The 15,166-nt window shown below is 44.9% G+C and overlaps 1 protein-coding gene across 6 annotated transcripts in view; it reads right to left on the minus strand.

The window, feature by feature from the left end:
* Positions 1 to 385: 385 nt before the first annotated feature.
* The window catches only part of PIP5K1A (phosphatidylinositol-4-phosphate 5-kinase type 1 alpha), a 45,599-nt gene continuing 30,818 nt past the window's right edge, over positions 386 to 15,166 (minus strand). For 2 of the 6 annotated variants that reach the window (XM_082663602.1, XM_082663601.1), the window contains 9 exons: positions 12,624 to 12,923; positions 9,825 to 10,030; positions 8,052 to 8,135; positions 7,195 to 7,243; positions 6,906 to 6,990; positions 5,696 to 5,842; positions 5,371 to 5,500; positions 2,477 to 2,525; positions 386 to 2,227 (listed from right to left, as the gene is read on the minus strand). In XM_082663602.1, the coding sequence (XP_082519728.1) occupies positions 2,225 to 2,227; positions 2,477 to 2,525; positions 5,371 to 5,500; positions 5,696 to 5,842; positions 6,906 to 6,990; positions 7,195 to 7,243; positions 8,052 to 8,135; positions 9,825 to 10,030; positions 12,624 to 12,923 (1,053 nt within the window). In that variant the 3' untranslated portion in view covers positions 386 to 2,224. Of the gene's footprint in view, positions 2,228 to 2,476; positions 2,526 to 4,663; positions 5,501 to 5,695; positions 5,843 to 6,905; positions 6,991 to 7,194; positions 7,244 to 8,051; positions 8,136 to 9,824; positions 10,031 to 12,623; positions 12,924 to 15,166 lie in introns of those variants that run through there. The other 4 variants (XM_082663600.1, XM_082663599.1, XM_082663604.1 and 1 more) reach the window with 3 other exon arrangements.

A 15,166-nucleotide genomic window follows, 5' to 3' on the forward strand; every position in this document is an offset into this window, starting at 1 on the left:
AGGGCCAACCAACCTCAAGCTTGCTTTTCCCACTGTCCCTCTCCTTTCCTCCTAAACCTGAGTAGAATTTTGAGCTATGGGTCCCCAAATCCCTAGGCAACAGACCCACATTAATTCCCTTCCTATTCATTCACAGCTTTTCCTTGTCAAGTGTAAGTTGTTAAGACGGAGGAGGTGACCAGAAGGTAATGAATGAAGCCATTTCTCTCAGCCTGAGTTAGACTGAAATTGGAGTGAGGAAAACTGGAAAGGATGCATTTGTTCAGGGTAACATGAACAAAACTGAGCCTGAGGTAGGAGGGTGGAGCAGATGGTATATGAAAAAGAACCAGGAAGAAGCAAGAAGTCTAAATAACTGATTAAAGTTTAATACATTAAAACCAGGTATTTATCACTTTTATATTGTATTTGCCATTTCTGAACAATACAAAGTAGAGGCAAATAGTGACACTTCATAAAAATGTTGATTCCTCATTCCCTTCCCTAAGACCCAGCCTCCCTCAAATATTCCCTCCCACCCCCTACAGAACTCTGTCCTGAATAAAACACTTAAATACATCATAAATAGTAAATTATGAAAAAAAAATAGCAAGAATTGTTTCTTTTCTTCTTGTAAAAAAGAACATGGCAGCAAAGACAGGCAGCCAGAAACTGGCTGGGGGTGTCTAATATAGACAGTTACTCGGGGTATGAGCTAACCTACTATCAAGGCAGGGTGGGATGGAGAGGGGACAGGATGGGGATTCAACAATCTGCCTGAGATGCCAGGCCCCCTTCTTCCCCTGACAGGGGGGAGGAGGATCAGATGGAGAACATGGGAAGGAGAGGGATTACACAGCCCGTTTCCACGTTCTCTGCATGAAGAGAGGTGGCAGGGCATGTGGCACAGCAATGACCTCACTAAGGCAAGAATCTGCTGGCTCTCCATGAGTTTAAGAGAATATTCTCTAGCCTCACAGTTATGGACTACCTGTTAAACAGACACAGGTGTCCCCTTCTCCATCTCAGCTCCATGAACAGCAGAACGCTGTTGGAAAAGGTGGTAAGAGCAAGGAAGAAATCTCCTTTGGAGAAGAATCTAAAATTCATTTGATAAGTCTTCATATTTAGAAAAACAAGCAGAATACATTTCAAATTGCAAAACAGTAATAATCATTATGGCCTGGCCGTGAGTAGGGTCCTGCCTAGGAAGGGTTCTGACCTTTTACCCCTATGACTGCCCCACTGTTTAACAAAAGGGGTAAAGATTACCCCATGTCCCACTCTCTCCATTCCTTCAGCTTTCAGAAATTCATTAAGAGAGGAGGAGTTAAAGAGGAGCTGCTCCTGGCAGAGCAGCTTCTGTTTCTCAAACACCAGGGCTCTTCTGAGGGAACCCTATGAATATGCATCTCACCAATACTTAAAGAGTTCTGATCTGAAACTGTCTGGCTTGAAATTGTGTGCTATTTTTCTTTTCCTTTTTTAAGGAACCAAAAGAAGGCGGCTGGGAGGTGGTTAAACACCCTTACCCCCCAAAACACCTTTACAAAGATTACAGGGTGGACGGGCTTCCCTGGTGGCGCAGTGGTTGGGAGTCCGCCTGCTGATGCGAGGGACACAGGTTTGTGCCCTGCTCCGGGAGGATCCCGCATGCCACGGAGCGGCTGGGCCCGTGAGCCATGGCCGCTGAGCCTGCACGTCCGGAGCCTGTGCTCTGAAACAGGAGAGGCCATAGCAGTGAGAGGCCTGCATACCGCAAAAAAAAAAAAAAAAAAAAAAAAAAGAGTACAGGGGTCTTCTTCCACAGAAAAAGAGCTAAGGTTGGGATAATGTACCAGCCAGTCTGTCCTGAGGAAATTAAGAGTCCAGCTCCTGGTGAAAGGTAGATGAGGGGGAAGAAAACCACCAAGTCCAACAACCCCACTTCCAACAGGAAGAATGGGGGTTTGAAAACAATTCAGTTGTGGAAGGAAGGCTGGCTAGTAGAAAACCTGTGCCACCCAGCTCAGGAGTAGAGAGGATGCCGCTGTCCTCAACTGTCCGAGGCACTAATGCCCATTCATGAGGAAGGCGAAGTAGAAGAGGTTCTTCTTCAGGGAGGAGACGGAGAGCTCCCTTAGCCTCCATTACACTTTTTTTGATGACCAAGTAAAAGAAAACTCAGCATTGCTGGGTCAAGGGCTGACATCTTGGGATCACAGAGATGGTAGAATCTTGCTCCAGGTCTTCTGAGGATTTTTGTTCACTGGAAAAGGGAAAGGGTTTAAAGTTAAGGATGTGCAGTATGAGATGAGGCAGGAAAGGAATTCAAGTTTCCTTCTAGTTCAGTCTCAGCTTCCAAGTACAAGGTATCAGAAAAAAAATTTTTTTAAGTAAGATTTAGGGGGGCGCCGAGTCCCCCTAACCCTGTCAATTATGTTGCTGCTCCACTCCATCAGTGATGCTCTTTATACCCTTCCAAAGCATCCACCTCCCCCACATCCCAGACACTTACATGGATGAACTCTGACTCTGGAACTTCATGCTTTTCCAAGAGGGTTGAGCTAACAGGAGGGGGGAAAAAATGGAGGCAGAAAGAAGAATTAGTAAATAAATGAGAAAAGGGACTCTCAGGTCAAATCTCATACTACTTCTCCATTTCATTGGGAATCAATTTAGGATTCAAAAAGAAGGGGCTAAGAAGCTACCAGATTTGGAAGCACATTGTTTTAATTAACTATTTACTTTTTTGTCTTGACTTCTTTAAAATATTTCCTAACACCCTCCTCTACCTTCTTCAATCCCCAGGTGTGGTAGGCACCCAATGAACACTGCCATCTGATAGTCATGCCATTGTGTAATTTTCTCCTCTTGAGTGTGGGCTGAACTTAGTGACTTTCTTCTAGTGAACAGAATGCACCACAGGAGATGTAAAGTCAATTCTGAGATTAGGCTACAAAAAGACTATAGCTTCCTCTTGGGTACCTGCTCTCTCACTTGTTTGCTCTGAGGAAGCTAGCTGCCATGCAGTGAGCTGCCTTATGGAAAGGACCATGTGACAAGGAACTGAGGGAACTGGCAAACAGCCAACAAAGAACTGAGCCCTTATCCCAATAGCCTACAAGAAACTGAATCCTGCCAACAACCACATAGATAAGCTTGGAAGCTGATCCTCCCCTGGGCGAGCCTTCAGATGAGACCACACTGCTGGCTACTAGCTTCACTGTAACCTCCTGAGAGACTTTAAGCCAAAGGCACCCAGCTAAGCTACACCCAGATTCTTAAGCTACATTATATCTGAGATAATAATGTTTGTTGTTTTTAGCTGCTAAAATTTGGGGTAATTTGTTACACAATAGATATTTTTGTACCTGGAAGTGAAGTACTGCTGTAATAAAAATCTAAAATGTGGAAGTGGCTCTGGAAGAGGGAACTGGGTTTGAGGACAGTTTTAGTGAAAGTTTAAAAGTGCCCTGAATATACTGTAGAATTCTGGACTTTAAGGGGATTGCCAGTAAGAGCTTAAAGTGAAAAAAATCTTATTAAAAATTGAAGGAAAGGGGATCTTTGCAATGTAGTGAAACAAAGTTTAGCAACAATGTCACCTACAGTTATGTGAAAAGTAGAATACGTGCCTCATGAACTGGGTGATCTGGCTAAGGAGATTTCTAAACCAAGTGCTGAAGGTGCCACCTGGTTTCTTCTTAACGCTTATAGTTAAAATATGAGAGAAGAAAAGTAAGTTCAGGGGAGGACTATTAAACAAAAGGAAGCCAAGACTTGATGGTTTTGAAAATTCTGAGCCTCTCCAGATAGCAAATAATGCTAAAATTAAGAAATGGATAAAATCTAAGGCACTGCCAGGAAAATGTGGTCTACAGATGAAGCCAAGGGTATGACTGTAAAACATCTGTTAAGAACTCAAAGTACTATTCAGTCATACAAAAGGTGATTCAAAAGATTAAGGGTATGTCTCTCAGATCCTCTCAACTTAACAGGATCTCTAAGAAGCATAGAGCTTATCAAGAAGGTATTTGTGGCTTCCGTCTAATAGCGTGAATCCCAATGAGATTCATAGGAGGCCCACAAAATCTTTGAGGGTATTATAGCAGCAGAAACACTGTCCTGCTTGGACTGAAAGGGACAGAAATAGTACACAATGAAAAGAGACCACTGGATCCCCAAAATTCTGGCAAGAAGCAGGCTGAGAAAATTACTCAGCTGCAAACACATTGTAGTTTTCATGAAAAAGGAAGACTCAAAAGGCAAAACCAAGAGTCCCAAAGGTAGAGCCAAGAGCCACGAATTATTCTCATGCTTTGAGACCTGATAAAAGAAACTCCAACATTTGCTGGGGTTTAGACTAGCTATGGATCAGACTCCTCTGTGCCTCCCATTCTCCCTTTTTTATATAGGAATGTGTGAAGAGATTATCTACTGTTTGTCTCATCATTGTATGCTGGGTGTGTGGGGAGAAGATAGCCTGTCTCTTTAGTTTCACAGTCCACAGTGATCGCTGCTTCCTGATACACTCTTAGGTAATTCATTCCTCAAGTGTGGGCTAGATTAAGTGACTAGAATGCAGAATAGGAGACTTGGTTATGAAAGACTGTGGCTTCTGCTTAGGTGCATGCACTGTCACTTGCTCATGCTAAGGGAAGCGAGCTGCCATGTTCTTAGTTGTCCTATGGAGGGGCTCATGTGGCAAAGAACTGAGGGAGGCCCGCAGAAAACAGTCAGCAAGAAACAAAACCCTCAGTCCAGCAACTCACCAGAAACTGAATCCTGTCAAAAACCACATAAATGAGCTTAGAAGTGAAGCCTCTCAGTTGAGCCTTCAGATGAGCCTAGCTGTGGACAAAGAGCTTCACTATCATGAAAGACCTTGAGCCAGAGGACCCAGTTAAGCTGCACCCAGATTTCTAACTCACAGAAACTATGATATATGTTTGTTATTTTAAGTCACTAAGTTCTGGGGTAATATATTATGATGTAATGAGATGATTAACACACCAAAAACAAAAAATTAAATCACAATCTTTACACTGGATCCTTTTGAAAAGTTAACTGTTCACTGTCTTCAGTGCCTGGGAATCTTTCCAGCCTTAAATCCTAAGCTAAGAATTCTCACTTAACTCACCGGGAGATGAAGCATTAGTTGGGGTATTTTGATTGAATACCAGAAAAGTCTGTACATAAAGACTTCCCACCACCCCCTAAAAATGCAGAGATGTTGATACACTTTTCCAAATCACTAAAGATGAGCTCTTAGGAAGATGAACATGCAAAAATCTAGTGAAGAGCAAAAGACAAACAATAGTCTCTGGAAAAAACAGAATTATGGAGGTTCTCAAGGACCTGAAGAGAGAGATGAGAAGATTACATGGAGAAAGGGGCCAAGGAACCAACCTTGTAGTTAGCATTTGCAAAGTCTCTCCAACTACAGGTGAGAAATAGGGGTCAGGAATAGTCGAGACCTCACTGATTTTCTCTAAAGGTGGAGTCTGAGGTAAAACATCAGGACGACCGAAGTGGACGCCTGGAAAAAAGAAAGGGGAAGAAAATCAATAAATAAAAAAGAAGAGAAAAGGGGGTGGGGAAAATATAGGAAAAAATATGTAGCAACTTGGATTTTCATGGACAGGAACGGGGAGTAGAGGTCCTAAGCAGACAAGGACTCAGAAGGAAGGGAGGGAGTGCCCCATCACACGGGGACCCCAACCCTGGCGCTGACCTGGCTCCACTTCCGCCTTTGTTGTCACTTGTGCCTTGTGTTCCCCAGAGACCGATGGCTGGTAAGTTACGCAGGAGTTGCCGCTGGGGCCTGCTCGCCGAGAGAAAGATGAGCCAGACCGAAACTTTTTGGAAGGAGAGGGCTTCACTTCAAAAGGGAAAGAGAGAGCCTACTTAGCACCCACCTCGGAAACCGTCACCAAGACATAGATACAACTTGCTAGCGTCCCCAACACAAACCCAAAGTTGTTCCTCTGCAAAGCAGGAAAAGGGGTTAATGTCAACAAAGATGGGCTCTATGAACTACTCTTCAGAGGAGGGGGCATCTCAGTCCACTTCACTTTGGAAAAGAAGCAGAGAACCTAGAGGAAAGGAGACACATATCTCTCCCCTCCTACAAGCAACCTCAATGGCTTTGCTTCCGCCTGATGACATGTATCCTATTCTGTAATTCCTTTGTTCTTTAATAGTATCCTTCAGTTAAACCAGACAAAGATGACCCTTTCACTCTATATCCCTGTAGCACTTACACACACAGCACGACGGTGATACTTTACACTTGTTTATATATCACTTTGAAAAGACTTTGAAAGGATTTTTCCATGTTTCTTAAGACTGTTTGGCATGCCTAAGTCCGCTCTGCCTCACCGAGGGACAACTGATGCCTATGATGAGGAGACAGAGATGGGAAGGAGGAGCTGGAATCTGCCAGTGGCAGCAGCGTGAAAGGTTTGGAAAGAAGAACATTGGCACTTCCCAACCAAGAAAGTTGAGGGAAGAGACTAAGAACACCTGCTAAGCAGAAATGAGTAAGTGCTTCTCCAACCTTATGATCCTAATCTAAGAACTTCCTGGCCTTGGGGATATGGTAATATTCTTGCCTATCTCTGACCATAAAAGTCCAGCTTCGCCTATCTCAGCCTGTGGCATGGGTCCTACACCCGCAACTAAACATTTTTACAACCCCACCAATTTCTCAGAAATGCCCCTCCCCTCAATGACACATGTAGGGATTGCCAGGGGGAAAGCAGCAACTTGGAAACAACTGACACAGACAAAGTGACCGACATAAGGATGGGCAGCAGCTCTCATGGGATGTGGGTAGAGTAGGAGAAGCCTCTGGCTTTGGCAGTTCCCTGACAGAGGTGTCCTGCCCCCCATCTCTTGAAGTAAGGGAGCCATTGGAGGGTCATCTGGCAGAAGCCACTTACAGAGGATCTTCTTGAACACTGTAGTGCACATGAAGCGCTGGAACCGTTCGGCGTAGAAGCTTGGGCGATGCACTGATACGGTGTCCTGCAGAGCAAAAGAGATGGCTGCAGAGTTAGAGAGGAGGAGGCCCAGCAAGAGGATCTCTGGTCCAAGGGCCATTTTTCCCTAGGATGAGAGCCTAGCAGAAGGGTAGAACCCACAAATGAAATAAGGTAAGAGGAAACTGAGGGGGCAAATCAGAAGTGAGAGAGGCAGAAAGAGGAGAGCCTCTAGCTGACTGCTACTCACCCCATCATGTACCAGAGCTTTCCAAGAGTGCTCCAACTTCTTAACAAACCTGACAAGAAAAATGTATATCATGCATTCAACATTAAACGAATGACCTTATAGTTTTCTACTTTACAGAGTTAAAAGAGCAATCGCAGTAGCAAAGAGAGAGACTGGGAAAGCACCCCCACTATTATGCTGGCTTTCCAAAGAACAGACAAGGTAGTGCTTATTCCACATGGAGATCGAAGCTGTTTCTAGATAAGTCGATTATTGCCCCCCTCAGAAAGGGGTAGTTAATATGTCCCGGCAAGTCAGGGACAAGAATATTTATTGTAAAAGGGGAGCTGGAGGGACAGATGGGCAAACCTGGAAGGGGGTCAAGTACTGTCCAGTCCTCATTAGTACCTGAAACCTTACAGGAGCAAAACTGGGGTCTAACATTTCCAGCTCTTCCTTCACTACCACACCACTGCCTGAATTCCACAGGCTAATGCTTTTCACAGAACACAGTGATCCTCTTGTTTTTCCTCCATGGAAAGGAGGGATGTGTTTCCAGCTGTATCCTAATGTGGAGTATGACTCATCTCACAGGTCTTCCACAAAAAGCCAGAGAGATGGCGTTTCTACCCTGGTGCTTCTAAGGACTGACTCAGCTTTCCACAGAGGTGTATGCTATGTTTGGGGAGATGGTGGGATAAGGAAGCCAACAGACAGGCATAATCAGGAAATAAAAAACCATCTGAAACCCAATGAAGCAAGCAGCCAGACTGCAACTTACTCTTCTTGCTTCAGGAAGAATTTGGTGACACCCATCTAAAACAGCTATGTGAGTAAATCCACATCCACTCTACCCCTAGGATCTATATGCTCCTCACCTGTAAGATTGAAGAATGTCAATGATCCCAATATAAAGCAGCAGCCTTTCCCCTTTACTATTCCGGGCCGGGATGCCACCCATACTGGGGAAGACAAGAAGGAAAGAGTAAGAAAATCTTTTGTCTAGCAGGCAGAGGCTTCTGCTAACCTCAAATCAGATCAGGACATGTAACTGAGACCTAAGCATAGTTAGAAGTCCCATCTTCCATAAGCTGGGGAAGAGCAAGAGACTTCGCCCAGCCCCACCAACTTTGGCTTATGTATTGTAACCTCTTTCTCTCCAAATCTCACCTGCCTGCCTCTCCCACCCCAAATCCATGGAAGAGAATCTAAAAATCACCCCTACTCAGCAATTTTAGGAATACTCTCCCAATTAACTCTAAACTTTCTTAGTACTCTACTCTTTTTTTTTTTTTTTTTGGCTGCGCTGCAAGGCTTGTGGGATCTTAGTTCCCTGATCAGGGATCGAACCGGGGCTCTCGGCAGTGAAAGCACGAAGTCCTAACCACTGGACCGCCCAGGAATTCCTCCCCAGTACTTTCATATTTTAATTTATGCCCACTGAGACACTCTTCTGGAGAGTCATGGTAAAGAATACTTTAAAATGAAACCACTTAAAAGACATTTGATACTTTAGTAACTACACTTCCTTGATCCATGATGGTAACAAAGACGCCTTCCATAAAGAAGTCTATAATAAATTGTTTTTGATGAAGTTCTAATATAATTTGCAGGCGTGCATCTAAGACTCTGAGTGAACATTTTTTAAAAAGTCTTGGACTTCCCTGGTGGCACAGTAGTTAAGAAACTGCCTGCCAATGCAGGGAACATGGGTTCGATCCCTAGTCTGGGAAGATCCCACATGCTGCGGAGCAACTAAGCCCATGTGCCACAACTACTGAGCTTACACTCTAGAGCCCATGAGCCACAACTACTGAGCCCACGTGCCACAACTACTGAGGCCCATGCATTCTAGGGGCCCGCATGCCGCAACTACTGAGCCTGCGTGCTGCAACTACTGAAGCCCACACACCTAGAGCCGGTGCTCCGCAACAAGAGAAGCCACCGCAATGAGAAGCCTGTCCACCGCAACGAAGAGTAGCCCCCATTCGCCGCAAGTAGAGAAAGCCTGCACGCAGCAACGAAGACCAAACGCAGCCAAAAATTAAAAAAAAAAAGTCTTGGGACTTCCCTGGTGGCACAGTGGTTAAGAATCTGCCTTCCAATGCAGAGGACGTGGGTTCGATCCCTGGTCAGGGAACTAGATCCCACATGCATGCCTCAACTAAGAGTTTGCATGCCAAAACTAAGGAGCCCACCAGCCGCAACTAAGGAGCACACGTGCCGCAACTAAAGGAGCCAGTGAACCGCAACTAAGGAGCCATCAAGCTGCAACTCAGGACCTGCCTGCCACAACTGAGACTCGGTGCAACCAAAAATAAAAAATAAATAAAATAAAAATAAAATAAAATAACAAAAAAAAGAAATTATATGTTTGTTTTAAAATAAATAAATAAATAAATTTTTAAAATTCCAAAAAAAAAGTCTCTTAATTTTGAATAGTTCTCCTTCCCAGATGTACAAATCCCAAATTTAAGACATCTTCCTTTCCTTTTACATTCTTAGGAAAGCTCATCCTATAGTTCTGTAAGCATTAAAGCTATTGACTTAACTACTGAATAAAGGCTACTCCTTCTCAGAAGCTGCGTCCCTCCCTCAAGAAAAAGTGCTCTGAGCCTATGCACTCCTTCCCAGCGCCCGAGTCCACTCACTGGTCCTCAGTCTCCATGGTGCCACCTCGTCGAGCCTCGCCCTGGATAGATTCCATGGCTGTGGAATAGAGAGCCTTTTGGGGGGCTGGTCTGCGAGTGTCAGTTGAATATTGTGCTTCATTGCCTAAAGGCTCTCGTTGTGCATAATCTATGTTATGGATTGACACCAGGAGGCTATAGTCCATTATCTTGAAGCTCTGCAGCACCTAATGGAAGGAAAAAACATGATCTGAGCCTTGGGAGGTATGAGAATCTTTTTTCAGGATCTCACAGCTTTCCTGATCTAACTGTTTTTGATAGCGAACCTCCAGAGCTATAACCACAGGATCAGCCTTTGCTCCTCCTACTCCTTGGAGAACAGCACATTGACCTCCTCTGGTCACCCTTCACTGATATCCCTTCAGCTTTCCTTCACCAGAGTACATACAAATTAGGCCACGGCCTAGCCCACAAGATCCTCTTTGTTTGTTCTTTCCTTGTATCTCTTCATGAAAAGAGCATTATATTCTCAATGAAAGAAGAAACACATATTTGAGCTCTAAAAAATCCACAAGGAGGGTCTGGTAAAAGTAAACTTTGTGACAGAGCAGATCTGTGGCAGGTCCTTATATGGCCAGCTTCACTTCAGTTCATTATTTGCTGAATCCTTACCATCTGTAGGCACTGTGCCTGCTTATGTGGATACAAAGATACGTAAGAGAGCTTCTGTCCTCATGGATATTATAATTTAGAAAGGGAAACTAATGTAAAAATAAAAACAATACAGTCTACTATGTGTAACAATGCAAGTGCATACATGATTGAGGAATACTACAGAGACATACATAAATAGGTTTATGAGGGATCGATTAGAGAGAAAATAAATGCAAGTAAATAAAGGAAGGAAAGAAGAATGCCAAGGCCTGGAAGCATGAAACAGCAGGCTACATGCAGGGAGGTATAATTTGGTGTTGCTAGAACATAAAATGCAAAGGCTAGGTGTTTGGCACGAGAGAGAGGATGGTAGGGGCAAGACAATGACAGGTCTGATGTGTCATATTAAGGAGCCTGGATTGTCTCCTACAGTTCTCAACCTTGTATATTTCCACCAGTTCCAGCAGCTCACTTTGGGGGTTTTGGTAGGTGGATAGAGTAAGGGATAAAGAGAGTTCAGGACTGATTCTTGGCCTCTCCCGCCGTGGAGCACAGGCTCCGACGCACAGGCCCAGAGGCCGTGGCTAATGGGCCCAGCCACTCCGCGGTATGTGGGATCTTCCCATACCGGGGCACAAACCTGTGTCCCCTGCATCGGCAGGCGGACTCTCAACTACTGAGCCACCAGGGAAGCCCAGGACTGATTCTTATGTGTGGTTTGAAAAACCTCTCTGCTCCACCAAGTCTCCAGTCCTCACAACCAAAAGAGCCAAACTAAAATAGGCATTATCCTGGAAGTAGATGCAGAGTAAGCAAAGAAAGGCAAGGATGGATAACATCATGGACTGAATAGAAGATGACAATCCTACAAAAGCAGTTTGCCAAAAAAAAAAAAAAAAGGGTGGAAAAATCAGTAGGGAAAGATGTCACAAAAACCAACAGATGTTAAGAAAGTGGAATCAGGGCTTCTCTGGTGGTGCAGTGGTTGAGAGTCCACCTGCCAATGCAGGGGACACAGGTTCGTGCCCCGGTCCGGGAAGATCCCACATGCCGCGGAGCGGCTGGGCCCATGAGCCATGGCCGCTGAGCCTGCGCTCCGCAACGGGAGAGGCCACAGCAGTGAGAGGCCCGCGTACCGCAAAAAAAACAAAAAAAAAAGAAAGTGGAATCAATCAACTGTCAAACACTGCAGAAAATTCAAGGAAGGACTGAGAAGTACTCTCTATTCGGCATCTACGTGGTCATTGGAGAGAGCAGTTCAATTGAAGTGGTGAGAGCAAAAGCCAGGACACGGTGGGTTGAGGTAGGAATAGGAGAAGAGAAAGGGAAAAGAGAAATGGAGGCATCATTAAATGAAGACATTGAAAAACATTCTCTTAATCTTAAAATAAAAAAGAGATAAACTTGTTTGTATATAGATAGAAAATAGTTGAGGCTGAAGCCAGAGGTGGGAAAGGAAGTAAGTGATGAAGCAGTATCCTAGAGAAACAGGAGGAAATGGATCTAGGTCACAAAAGGGACTGACCTGGAATAATCGACCAAGTTGGGAAGAAAATATAGATTAAGGATGGTTAAGTGTAGATCCATTTATAAAGTGATGATGGGGGCAGGACAAAGGGATGGTACAGAATAGAAAGTTGAGGTAGTTTGTTGAGAAACAAGGCTGGGGGGATGAGAGTCAGAAACCTGTTTGAAGAGAGTGCCAATCATGTGCAATCTCTGGGAGGAACAGGAAATGGATTGATGAGGAATACTGAGGGCCCAGGTAGGGGTGGATATCATAAATCTGTAGAGATGCCAGTATTGTGTGATTTTTTTCAGCAGCACTCAGCTTCTAAGATATAAATTTGGATTTGGCAGACAGGATCAAAAACTGAGCCATGATGGTGCTGGTATGAAAATAAGGAGAATGTATGCTTATGAGGCCCAGGACAGGTAGCAGGTAGAGAAAAAAAAGACGGGAGGGGAGTTAGACAAACGGGGAGAAAGTAAAAATGTAAAGGCATAAAGGATCTAATATAAAAGTTATTTTAAATGAAGTCTGGCACAGATGGAGCTAAGGAACAGAGTCCCATCTCCCACAGATTAGATGCCTAAGAACGACCAAGCTGTTTTACAGACTGAGATTTCTGGTGCCTGAGAGAGAAGGAAATGTGACAAACTCACCAAACAGTCGCGCTGCAGGGTCTTGCACAGAGCATTGTACATATCAGCATCCAAAAAGAGACCATCAGGGATGTCTTGTAAGAAGTCCAGGTCTTTAAGGGTGGGGAGAGGTTTCTCTCGCTCTTTTTGGGAAGCCCGCCTTTTGTAGGTTGAGCCCTTGAGGTCATATTTGATATGCATCTTGACTGACCGTGGTAAGAGATTGTTCATCACCACAATTCGAATGTTCTTACCACCTGCCTGCACACAGTACAGTCCATAGAACTTAGGCAGCAAAGTCCGAGGGTTCTGGTTGAGGTTCTGAGGACAAGAAAGTAAAAAGAAGTAGAAGAGCAAATTAGCTGATTTTCAATAAAACTCAAGGGCAAAAGCTGTCACCCCCCTTCCTTTGTCTGTTACATGGGATTCAGATACAATCTGCCCATAAGCCCACATTACATTTGTTTAAAATTTCCCAATGTATCTATCTCAATAATGAGCTCACCACCAAGCCGAGTGGAAGGCCTACAATACAGTAAGCAGTCAGGATACTAAACATATGATGAACATATTCCTTCAGAGAGGTTTAAGAGAAGACAGCACTGAAAAAGACTTAATGCTTAGCCTTCTGTATAGTATATTCTTGTGAGTATGAAAGGAGGCAAAGAAGAGTTCCCTAACTTCTCCAGAACCTCCAAGAGGTATCAGTCAGAGTAAGAAAAAATACAGTATTATCAAGGGAAGTAACCAACCTCATACTCTACTATAGGAGCTGGACTAAGAATGGAAAGCAGAATCATCATTGAAAAAAAAACAAAAATAAACAAATGGGACCTAATTAAACTTAGAAGCTTTTGCACAGCAAAGGAAACCATCAACAAAATGAAGAGAAAGCCCAAAATATGGGAGAAAATATTTGCAAATGAAGTGACCGACAAGTGATTTTTCTCTAAAATATACAAACAGCTCATGCAGCTCAATATCAGAAAAAAAAAAAACCCCAATCAAAAAATGGGGACTTCTTTCGAAGATGGCGGAAGAGTAAGACGTGGAGATCACCTTCCTCCCCACAGATACACCAGAAATACATCTACATGTGGAACAACTCCTACAGAACACCAACTGAACACTGGCAGAAGACCGCAGACCTCCCAAAAGGCAAGAAACCCCCCACATACCTGGGTAGGGCAAAAGAAAAAAGAATAAACAGAGACAAAAGAATAGGAATGGGACCGGCACCAGTGGGAGGGAGCTGTGAAGGAGGAAAGTTTCCACACACTAGGAAGCCCCTTCGCAGGTGGAGACTGCGGGTGGCGGAGCGGGAAAGCTTCGGAGCCGCGGAGGAGAGCACAGCAACAGGGATGCGGAGGGCAAAGCGGGGAGAGATTCCCGCACAGAGGATCGGTGCCGACCAGTACTCACCAGCCCGAGAGACTTGTCTGCTCACCCGCCGGGGCGGACAGGGCTGGGAGTTGAGGCTCGGGCTTCGGTTGGAGCACCGGGAGAGGACTGGGGTTGGCAGCGTGAACACAGCCTGCAGGGGGTTAGTGCGCCACGGCTAGCCGGGAGGGAGTCCGGGGAAAAGTCTGGACCTGCCAAAGAGGCAAGAGACTTTTTCTTCCCTCTTTTGTTTCCTGGTGCGCGAGGAGAGGGGATTAAGAACGCTGCTTAAAGGAGCTCCAAAAAAAGAAAAAACGAGCTCCAGAGATGGGCGCGAGCCACAGCTAAAAGCCCGGACCCCAGAGACGGGCATGAGACGCTAAGGCTGCTGCTGCCGCCACCAAGAAGCCTGTGTGCGAGCACAGGTCACTATCCACACCCCCCTTACAGGGAGCCTGTGCAGCCAGCCACTACCAGGGTCCCGGGATCCAGGGACAACTCCCCCGGGAGAACGCACGGCACGCCTCAGGCTGGTGCAACGTCACGCCGGCCTCTGCCTCCGCAGTCTCGCCCCCACTCTGTGCCCCTCCCTCCCCCCCCACCTGAGTGAGCCAGAGCCCCCAGTCAGTGGCTCCTTTAACCCCGTCCTGTCTGAGCGAAGAACAGACGCCCTCCGGAGACCTACACGCAGAGGTGGGGCCAAATCCAAAGCTGAGGCCCTGGGAGCTGTGAGATAAAGAAGAGAAAGGGAAATCTCTCCCAGCAGCCTCAGAAGCAGCGGATTAAAGCTCCACAATCAACTTGATGTACCCTGCATCTGTGGAATACATGAATAGACAACGAATCATCCCAAATTGAGGAGGTGGACTTTGAGACTAAGATTTATGATTTTTTCCCCTTTTCCTCTTTTAATGAGTGTGTACGTGTAAGCTTCTGTGTGAGATTTTGTCTGTATAGCTTTGCTTCCACCATTTGTCCCAGGGTTCTATCCGTCCGTTTTTTTTGTTTTTCAATTTTTTTCTTAATAATTATTTTTTATTTTAATAACTTTATTTTATTTTACTTTATCTTCTTTCTTTCTTTCTTTCCTTTCCTCCTTTAGACAACGAATCATCCCAAATTGAGGAGGTGGACTTTGAGAGCAAGATTTATGATTTTTTCCCCCTTTTCCTCTTTTTGTGAGT

This window comes from Grampus griseus, assembly GCF_964374135.1.
Source record: "Grampus griseus genome assembly, chromosome: 1".
NCBI lineage: Eukaryota > Metazoa > Chordata > Mammalia > Artiodactyla > Delphinidae > Grampus > Grampus griseus.